This window comes from Glycine soja, chromosome 10 (assembly GCF_004193775.1).
Source record: "Glycine soja cultivar W05 chromosome 10, ASM419377v2, whole genome shotgun sequence".
NCBI lineage: Eukaryota > Viridiplantae > Streptophyta > Magnoliopsida > Fabales > Fabaceae > Glycine > Glycine soja.
Window position 1 is genome coordinate 35,362,802 of NC_041011.1, and position 11,191 is coordinate 35,373,992.

The 11,191-nt window shown below is 33.0% G+C and overlaps 1 protein-coding gene across 1 annotated transcript; it reads right to left on the bottom strand.

The window, feature by feature from the left end:
- Positions 1-5,640: 5,640 nt before the first annotated feature.
- Positions 5,641-10,886, bottom strand: LOC114370742. Its single transcript, XM_028328133.1, has 6 exons — positions 10,810-10,886; positions 10,558-10,650; positions 9,998-10,254; positions 9,249-9,331; positions 7,130-8,960; positions 5,641-6,495 (listed from the first exon to the last, which is right to left on the bottom strand). The coding sequence occupies exons 3-6, from the start codon at positions 10,170-10,172 to the stop codon at positions 5,807-5,809; spliced, it is 2,778 nt and encodes a 925-aa protein (XP_028183934.1). The 5' UTR covers positions 10,173-10,254; positions 10,558-10,650; positions 10,810-10,886; the 3' UTR covers positions 5,641-5,806.
- Between the last annotated feature and the right edge of the window lie 305 nt (positions 10,887-11,191).

Consider the following 11,191-nt stretch of genomic DNA (forward strand, 5'->3'; position numbering starts at 1 on the left):
TTTCATAACAATACACCATGGTGGATTGAAGTGAAGGTTAGTCGTACATTTTAAATTTGTATGCAAATGATTTCCATTTGGAAAACATGTTCATTGTAACGTTGAATGATTTATCCCATTCAATGTAGAGTCACGTTCAAAGCGGAGGCTATGAGTGTGGCTATTATGTCATGCATTGGATGTGGAACATAGTCGCCGAGCAGCACAAGAATGATTGGACGCTAGTAAATTTTGTATCCCTAAAAGGAATAAAGGGAAAATATATGTCGTCTTCATTTTTTAGCACAACCTAACTAATTACTTGTATTTTATATTGTGTAGTGGTTCGGTGATGAGACACCACTAGACATGGACAGCATCACAAAATTGCGGAAAACATGGGCACAATTTTTTTTAAAACTTAGAAGCATCCAATGTACAAAGCTGTAGTTAACATGCGAACAACCGATTTGGTGTTTGTCATGCATTTGATTAAGTGTTACAAACAATTTAGGTGTTGTAATGACTTTTATGTGTCAACAACAATAGATATTTGTTAATTTCATTTTCATTTGCACCTTAACTTTGACACTGTGTTCAGTTTGCATTTGGTATTTGCTTCGATATGTTTGTGTTTGTTGTGCAAGTCAGATTAAAATTTCTAAAGGACATATCTACTTCTCTTGCATTGTATTTGTAGATGTATATCCTTCAGGCTGAAACTGGTTCTAAAGGACATATCTAGTTCTCTTCCATAATTGTTGGTCTTACCTCATTTTAAACTGTCTTGTACAAGAATATACCTACATGATTTTGTTTCTAACTTTAGTTATGATGCCTGGCAATGGACATATTTTCATATAACTAGAATATTGTAGAGGCAGCTTCAATAGGCTAATCAACTATGCTCTCTGACCTAGTTTGTATATTTGTGAATTCCTGTATCCAACCTTTGGTCCTTTGTAGAATGCAAAATTTTTCTAGAGATTGAGATGGCATTTGCTTCCACATCCTGAATTCCTAATTGTATCTAAATTGAGGGATAGGTATTGCTGAGAGATCCAACAGATGAAAATGTGATCCATATTGTTGAGGAACTGCAAAGGCGGTTGCCTCGATTGAGTGCCACCGGTCTTCAACAACAAGGAGATGGTAAAGAGTATCTTGGTGGCCAAAATGATGTTGAAGCCGCTGAAGAAGATGGTACGTTACATTAAATGATGAACCATAAGTAATGAACAAACTTATTGATTGCATTTGTTCCTGTTATAAATCTATCTTTGTATTTGCATTATCTCTTCCTCTTATTATCTGAGTGATCTAAATTACACAATGTAGAGTCACCCTTTGAATTTCAGGCCCTGGAGGTTGCTTTGGAAGCCATTTGTAGTTTTCTTGCTGCATGTACAATAGAATTGGAGATGGCTGCTTATCCTGCATTAGATGAATTTACCTCCAAGGTACATTTTTTTATTATTATTTCTCTTCTTGTTTTGGTTTTAATCTGAGATCCCCTGGCCCATACCCTTTCCTTAAGTAAAGAATAAGCTAACAAATAAGAAGCTTCTTAAAAGTGACTGAGGGAAAACTTCTTTCCTTTATCTCAATATATTATCCTTTTGATTTTTTATACTTATCATCACTGAGGTGTTTATTCTAATTATGTCAAGAAGGTTTTTGTTGGCAGGCTTGAAATGTGGATGCACTAGTTCCATGTTGCTCTAGTTTCCTTTCTTCCTTTTATTTATTGACTTTTTTGGTTCAGTCATGAACTTTTAAATTATTGTAATTGTAATCTGCAGATTAGTAGTTGTAATTTGGACAGAGTTCGTAAATTGAAGAGTGCAATGACAAGGCTGACTGTTAGGGTTCAAAAGGTATGTTAAGTTTTACTATGCCACGGAAAAATTTGCACATGGAAAAAAACTATTTTCTTCTATGTAAATATATTCTCCACCCTCTACCTCTCAATGCTGTTGATATTTTGGACATCCTTACACTTTGAAGGGTTATTCATTTTTTATGCTGCATAAATGCATGAGAAAAAAAATATGCCTTTACATAGTGTGCCAGAGTTTGAAAAATTGGAACGTGTATTTTCAATATCAAAAGAGAATCAATTTCAAGAAAGATTCACACTAGTGTAAGTGGGTCCCTGCCTTTTAAAAAAATGTTCTTTCGAGAATGACTTATAGGCATTCTCTTTATTGTAATTATTTTATTTTTCTTCTTAATAGAAGTTTAATGTGAATGTAAACTGCCTTGATCAGTTTTAAATAGAAAATAACATATATCCATTTTCCCTCTCCCATCACAAGTTCTTGTTATCTGGTACTAGTCAGAGATGAGCTTGAACAATTGTTGGATGATGATGATGATATGGCTGACCTGTACCTGTCAAGAAAGGCTGGTTCAGCATCACCGGTTAGTGGATCAGGTGCTGCAAATTGGTTTGCTGCCTCCCCCACCATAGGATCAAAGATATCTAGAGCAAGTTTAGCAACTGTTTGTTTAGATGAAAATGATGTGGAAGAGCTTGAAATGTTACTTGAGGTTATAAACATTATTTGCTTTAAAGAATAGAAGGAAAGGATCTTCATTTTTTTATGAGGAAAAAATTGCTATAAATGGTGTTTGTTCATTTTGCAAGCTTATTTCAGTGAAATCGACCACACATTGAACAAATTAACCATAGTAAGTATCATATCTTTGTGTATGTGGACACATGTGCGATAGGGAGCTATAAATCTTAATTTTTGGATATGGCAGATACATGCCAGATAGAAAGTATTTTGGAAGATTGTTTCTTTGCAGATATGGAGAAAAGTGTTTTCTCTCATTAATTTAGAACCTGTGATATGTTTACTAATCTAATTATTAGACAGAGAATTCAAGGCCTAGCCTTTTGGGTAGAGACTTTTAGTTTCAGACTAGTATGCAAGTTAAAGTTTGACCAATTTGGTACTCCGAATGCTTACACTTGTGAAATTAATGATGAACAAAGGGGATATGCATTTTCCTCTCTTCCTTCTTCCATCCCTGCTGTTTTAAAGTTAAACTTTGTGGTTTATATTCAAAATCTTGTTTGGAAGTGTTTTATGCATTTTTTCTTAAAAATGACTTATAAGAATTTTGTGAGATGATATACTCTTACTTTGTTGGATTCCTTCTCGTCTCAGATTGAGTTATTTATGCTATTTATCCTTTTGGATCAAATAGACCATACTTGAATCTTTGTTGTACATTGATGATATTGAAGATATTGAAGATTATATTAATATTCAAGTAAGTAGCTAGCAATTTACTGATAATATATCAATTGGTATTTGGTGAATGACATGAAATTCTATTGTAATTAATATTAAATTTTATTTTTATAATTAATATTTAAATGATAGATTAAATATAAATAATACTTAAACCTCTTATTTTTATTTAATCTATCATTTAAATATTTATTTATTAAATAAATTTTACCATTAATATTAATTACAATATTGATAATATTGTAATTATAAATACTGATTTATTGATTATTAGCAATATTGATAATATTAAAAATATAAAAAATGATCATTAATTAATCAATTTTTAATTGCAGGTTATTAAATATTTAATATCGTTTCTTAACTGAGCACCGATGTGGAAACGCATTATTTTACATCATTGACTAAGATAACACCAATGTAGAAGGTCTAATTTCTACATTGTTTCTTAACTGAGCACTGATGTGAAAAAAACGCTATTTTACATCGTTCACTAAGAAAGCACCGATGTAGAAGGTCAATTTTTTATATCATTTCTTAACTAAGCACCGATGTGGAAAACCACTATTTTACATCGTTCAGTAAGATAGCACTGATGTAGAAGGTCTAATTTCTACATCGGTGGTCATGAAAGCACCGTTGTAAAAACTGTCAATTTCAACTCAATAAATGCTTTTCAACATCGGTTGGTACGTTAGACCCGATGTAGAAAACGTTATCTTTCTACAACGGTGGTTAGGGGACTGATGTTGAAACTTTTAACTTCCAACAACATCCTATTCAACATCGATTGACCACTGATGTAAAATATGATTTTCCACCGATGTTGAAAGTGCGTTTTCTAGTAGTGCATGGCAAGGTAAACTCATGAGGAATTGCATATTATTTCACAAATATATATTGTCAAGTTGACTTAAATGATATATCTCTTCCAAACCAAGTTCTATTATATTTTGAAAATAGATTCTAAACCAAGTGTTCACAAAAAAAAATAATTGAAATGTTTTATATTTTTATCTAAACTTACGTGAATGTAACATTTTTTAGTTTTTACATCAATTTATATATATAATTGATATAAAAAAAAGTAAAACAAGTAGATTTGAATATTGAATATCTGAACCTTGCTTCAGGCCTTAAAACGAAACATTTCAATTTTACAATGACGAAAAACATACTGAAAATTTTACATTGATGAATTGCGAATATTTTCAAATTTGGAAGGACAAAAAATATATTATAATTGTATAGCATCTACAGATATAGCGCTTAAAAAGTGTTATCTAATCGGGAGGAAAAACGTTGTATATAAACAAGGCTGGTGTAATCAGCATCAATATAGCAACAATATAATGATTCCAAAATCACTAACAATTATTTCCAGCATGCTTAAATATATTTTTTTTTTAAAAAAAAAAAAAGAGAGAGAGAGACAGAGAGAAAACATGAGTTCTACAGTGGAATTGAAGGCAGCTACCACATGCAAGACTAGAGTTGCATGCAATCCAACCATAACTTACACCAACCACGCCTCCATTTCAATAGCTATCATGGCTCCTATGAGTTCTACACAAAGCATCGAGGAAATATCCAGGTGCAAGGAGAAGTAACCCGTGATACTACCACAGATCTGTCATGGCAAGCAGAAGACCTGGAGCTCCTCTTGCTGCACCATGGTCTTGTATATAAGGAGAAAGGTGTAATACCTGATTTATAAAAAGTTAATTTTTTAAGGTTTTGATTCATATAAAAATCTTATTGTATGGTTTAATGCTTAATGGTAATTCTCTAATTTTTTATTTTTTTTACTGAATTTTTAGTTTTATAAAGTTGTAAACTTGTGATATCGGTCCTTATTATGTTATAAAATATTTATTTTAGTTTTTAATTATTATTTAAGAAACATCAGGAATGTTCTCCAATAAATAATTGTCACACTTCACTTAAATATATTTTTTATCCTTAATAAATATTTTATTTTTATGTTTATTTTTTTATACATTTTTATTTTGTATTAAGTTCCTAATAAAATAATAATTTTATTTTTGATCCTTAACATTATTTTAGTCTCTCATAAATTATCAAATTTTGTATTTGATCCTTAATAAAAAAATTAATTTAATTAATTGAGGCTAAAATAAAATTTATTAATTTATCAAAAAACAAACACAAAATTTACTAATTTATTAAAAACTAAAACAAAATATCAAATATCAAATACAAAGTTGTTTTACTAGGAACTCAATGAAAACAAAAATTTATTAGGGAGAAAACATAAAAATCGAGTATTTATTAGAGATTAAAACATATTTAAGCCTAAAATAAAATTTTGCAAAAACAAAAATCTTAAAAAAATTATAGAGACTAAAAGTAAAATCCATAAAATATTGCAAAGACCAGAAACATGTTTAAACCATTAATTAATTTACAAAGGTATTGCCTTGAAGTATTCTCTGAGAAAATGAATTGCATCAGGAAGAACAATACTAAAGCTACATTAACTCACATAAAAATTTAATCATATATGGTATGGAGAAAAGACCAAGCTTGCAAAACTCCGGTTAGGTGGAGATTATTTCCTCCAATAGATCATCAAAAATCAAGTCATCTAGCTCAAGCCCCACACATTCAGAATCAAATTGGAGATTCATCCACCCATCATATTTTGCAAGATCTTTGCTCACATAATAATCCAATGACGGATAAAGCTCATATGTTGTTGAGTTCATCAGATACCAGCTAATGAGTGTCCACACTTTATAGAGAACATTTTCTCCTGCTGGAAGTGGATGAACATGGGAGAGATAAGACAAGGGTCTTGGATAATAGTTGTATGATCTGCCAAAAATCTCCAACAACCCTTCATTGATTATATCAAACAGAAGCAGATGATGATTACATTCTCCACCTTCACCACTATTACCAGAACAATCAGGATCAAGAAGCAAGCACCCCTCCAATTCTTCATACATTGAAGGATCAAGTGGTTGGTTATCAGAATACCATATCCCAAGGGAATCATGGCCAGTGAACCCAGAGAGCTCTAAAACCTTTCTCACATAATTAAATGCAGCTTCATTACTTGGATCCACTTCAATACATGGAATTTCATAGTTGAAACGCTTGCTTAAAGTTCCAATGTTTTGAAAATTCTCAACCTCCTCAGGGTGATCCTCCTTAGCCTCTTGTTGCTCAGCCATATCATCTAATCCATCATCTTGCACTGGCTTTATTTCTGTGTCTGATTCTTCTGTATAACAGCAGCATTAGAGGATCAATTCAGACTAGAAGAACCAGAGTAACAGGTTGTTTTTAGAATCAATATAATAGATTTAAGTTTAGAAAAGGAATGACCAATTCAAAGTAAACTTACTAAGCTGATCATTCACAGAAACATCAATTAAAGCTATATTTCGTGTTAGACTTTTTAAGCATTTCAAGTATCTAATGTGAAATAGGACTACAATTACATTACTTCCTCCACATTGATAGTGAAAGAATCCAACACATACAAAATAAAATTCCATCCAAGTTCAAAGTATATCTGACTTATACAACCATTTTCATGCTAAAAACCTAAAACATTTCCACATGGAATATCATAACACTCACCATTTCTGCAATTAAAATAGGATAAAACTTAGATACAATTTTTTAGATGCTTTTAGAGTTGTTTTCCAATCAGAATTGAAGTTTTATCTCAATAATTCTGACTAAATAATAGCACCAAAAGTATAGAAGGAATTGCATCTAAGTTTTGTCCTTAATAATATTAGACAAGTGTGTTCACACACAATCGCGCACATGCAGACATAGAAACATTAATATGTTAGAACTTAGGGATGATATATTGAAATATTCAAGTATAAAAGGACCAAATATACCTTCCTGTATGTTTAAGTTCTCAAGATCAAATGTAAAATCTAGAAAGCTGGTGTCAGAAGAGAAGACTGAGTTTGCTTCCGCTGGCACAGAAACAGATTCTGTTTCAGCTCCAATGTCATGTTCACTGTCTCTCAAGTCACCAAAACCTTCAATTCGTATGCTCTTATCTGCCTTTTCCTCGGTACTAAAATCTATTCCTGATTTTGAAGCACTCCTGACAAGAAGTTGCTTTTGGTCAGCATTCAAACTACATTCTTGATTTGTGTTATCAGCAAATGTAGGTGGCAAAATTTGACTCTTTGAATCATCATTATGGTCAAACCAACTTTGCTGCTGATCAATGACATTTGTGCTTGTGGTTCTATCTCCAGATTTCTTGATTGAATTCTGGGGGGATAAAAGTAAAGGCATCTCCTCATTCTGGTGAAAGTAAGATTTAAATTTAGTGGTTCTATCTCCAGATTTCTTGATTGAACTCTGGGGGGATAAAGGTAAAGGCAGCTCCTCATTCTGGTGAAAGTAAGATTTTAAATTAGGCATTGAAAGAAACCTTTTAAAGGATTTTGGGGTCTTTAATATAGAATTTCTCTCTTCTGTTCTCAATCTTAAGTTCTCAGTCTTAGGATACTTGGCTTCACTGTTAAAACAAGTCTGATGATACAACTGAGAATATCTACCAGCTGAATCTTTTAGAGATGAATTCCTCATGGGTGGTGGTTGATGCTTGTTGAAGGAATTAGACGAGAGACGGCTACCAAAACCTCTTGTTGCACTGTCTTCACCTTCCCCTTTAATTGTGGGGTTTTTGGATTTGTCATGGATAAACTTCTTCACATTTTTGGTGAGCCTCTTTCCGCTAGGAATTTTGTCAAGTATAGCATCCATGGTAATGCGATGCTTTTCATTTCTTCCATCATCAATTATGTGCCTCATCTTCTTTCTAAGATTCCTGAAATGCCTAGTTTTCACATTGTTGGGAACCTGAGACGAAACTGATGAAGAATTAGAATCTCTTTCACCCCATTGATCAAAATTATTTGAAGAACCTGATGGAATGGTCTGTTGGTAAGAATCTTCTGAGGACTCATCCATGCTTGTATTTTGCATGTTACTTTGATTTTGTAACTTCTCTTCTTCTGAATCCAACCAATCATCTACCATTTGGTTTATGAGTTGGCCATGAACAGAATCTTGGCTTCCTGACGATGAGGCTGATACAGGAAATGAGAGAGATTTGGATCGTCTCTGTTTACCATTGAAAGACTGTTGATTGTGAGTGTGGAATGGCAAAGGAGAGCCTGGATCCTGTATATGTTCTAATAGGAAGTCCTTGTTTGTGTTGATCACATCCAATGCATCAAGAAAGTCCTTGAAAAGATGGGGTGAAGCATCAGTTGTAAGTATCTGTGCATTCATCGACTTCTTTTCAGGACCACCTTGACTAGGAGAGCAAAAGTGCTTATGAATCTTGCTATGATCCAAAATGTCTTTAGAAAACATTGTTCCACAATCTACACATTTGTCATTGTTGGCAATTGGTTTCTCGGAGAAAACTGGTGACAACACATCCAATGTGCCAGCAGCAAGACGGTTTTGAAAGGTTTCTAGGACTGGTTCAGGGCTCTGAACATTCAGTAACAATTCACTAAGTGGATCAACCTCTATGTTGTGAACAGAAACAGCTTGAGTTAGTTGCGACTTTGCAGGGCAGGTTGAGCTTCTCTTGTGTCGACCCTTCTTTCTGTATATATCTTCATTAAGAAGTGACCTTAATCTGGATTTGATGGAATTTTTGGCAGGCTGAGAGGAGTGTACCAGCTCTTCTTCAACCTGAAAATATTAAAATAGATGCTACTTTCATTATGTTCCTTTTATCAACTCATTTAAAAAAAGAAAAAGAAAAAAAACGGATGTAATGGCTCTAAAATGCCAGATGACATAGTCAACATCAAAATGAATAACACTCAATATGAAGCAAGATCAACATAATAACAAAATAAACATTCTAGATGGGAGATGAACTCTAACTGTTGATAACTTGATACAAAAGTCACACCCAAAAGACAAACTACAACACAAACAATCTTGAAAGCAACCAAAATATTCTTGTTTACTTACATTAGATAGTTCTGTATGTGGCTTATCATGTTCTCCCATAGAGTGAACCCCAGAATCATCAGAAGTTCCTGGAATTCCAGCTCCTGTAAAGTGAAAGAAATTGTGGCATTTATGAAGTGGAAACAGAAACTGTGGCATATCAACAAAAACTGGGGGAATAAACCAATGGCTCTATTTTGTTTTTTTCAGTGTCATAGGCTATAAGATCTGGTAAACTATATCATACAGCTGTACATCCGGTTATACTCTATGGTAGTCCATGTTTGACTTTAAAGGAACAACACGAGAAGAGAGATCTCATAGTCACTGCTTTTTTTCATAAAAAAACAAGACAAAATACCAAATGATTGTATACAAAAAGATGTTAGTGTAACAGCAATTGGGAAAAGATGACAATTGGTTAAAGGGGTTTGGACACCACAAAGAAGGTCACTAGAAGCACTAGTGAAAAGATTAAATTGCATGGTTTTTAGTCTTGCCAAAAGAGGAGACCAAGAAGGACATCGGGAGAAGTTGTTGAGAGGAATCTCATAGTTAATATCTCCGAAAATATGATCTTTAACCAAGTCCAATGACATTGTGATTCATGTAACCAACCTCGCCTAGTTTGAAAAGGCCAGTACACATGCACAAGTTTATACTTAGAGACAATTTATATAGTAAAAAACAATCCCCCAAAATAGTTGGTTTGAATTAACCAGATATATATGTTGCAGTATTTATGTGAATAGAACAAAGGGTACACTTACTAGTACTAGCATCAAGTCTTTCACCACCATGCCTCCTGTGTGTAAGCCTTCTCTTGACCTGACGCCAATGATGGTACCTTATAACGTGAAGCATTCCCCATACTCGTCCTGGATGAGTGTGATGGCTATTTCCATTAGACAATGCACATTCTTTCTCGCAAATTCGCTTCCCCATAGCTAGCAAGATTCAGTGTGATGATTTTGGTTTAGGTGATCAAGTGATGACACCAGTTTATGGTCATTCAAGCTCAAGAATCCTGATCCATGTCACAAGTTAAATATCAAGAACTAGATGAAAAAAGTAGTTCTAGGGGTTTAGTATCATCATCCTATACAGATTACATTGAAGAATTTTGTATCACCTGTCTAGATAGAAATTTAGGTAAAATTTAGTTTCTGGTGTAACTATAATAAATCCCCAGAAATTGATTTAGGTTGAGTCATTATCTATAATATAATCAATAGGAATTGCTAGTGGATTTTTCTTTTCCTTATCACTAGTGAATAATTTAGAGTTCAATATATGTTTGAAAAAAACATGACAAGAAAGAACAACAAACCTTATCCGCAATATACAGACATTTGCTCTGCATGTCTCCAGAGAAAAGTAACAAATTTCCCAGAATTCTTGAGATCAGAGAATTGCTTAGCCGCTGACGAAAAAGGAGAATCAATCAGAAAAAAATATGAGGCGTAATTAAATTTCAAATCTATATTAGAATTTTCTTACATATCATCACCATTAACCTTGTGTATTCCCTTGTATTAGCAATTTAGATATCTATGTGCCTATGATCATAGAACAACCTTACCTCAAGGTATCCATAACCAGGACCGAAAATCTTGCCTTGTACAAGGATGATTGTGTATTGATAGTGAATATAAAAGAAATGTTAGTTCTATAATTCTTGCCATGACACGTGACAGATAAAATAAGAGGTGTAAAATTTACCTTAAAAAAAGTAAAGAGTGTAATTTAAAAATTAACTTATATGTTGGTAAATTCTAACAGAGAAGAAATAGAGGGAGACTAACGAAAGCCAGCCAAAGGAAGAAAGCATACATTCATTAAATACCCGGATTATTTTCCTTTTTTAATTTTACATTTTTTTTTATAGAACATGTATCTTTCGTGAGAGATAATCATATTCCAACTAATAGGACTATTATGAGCTGACAAACTCTCCCTCCTAA

Coding starts and splice junctions, on each gene's coding strand:
- LOC114370742 (XM_028328133.1), bottom strand. CDS start 10,172: ATGGGGAAGCGAATTTGCGAGAAAGAATGTGCATTGTCTAATGGAAAT. Junction 8,961..9,248: donor CACATACAGAACTATCTAAT/GTAAGTAAACAA, acceptor TAATATTTTCAG/GTTGAAGAAGAGCTGGTACA. Junction 6,496..7,129: donor GAACTTAAACATACAGGAAG/GTATATTTGGTC, acceptor GCTGTTATACAG/AAGAATCAGACACAGAAATA.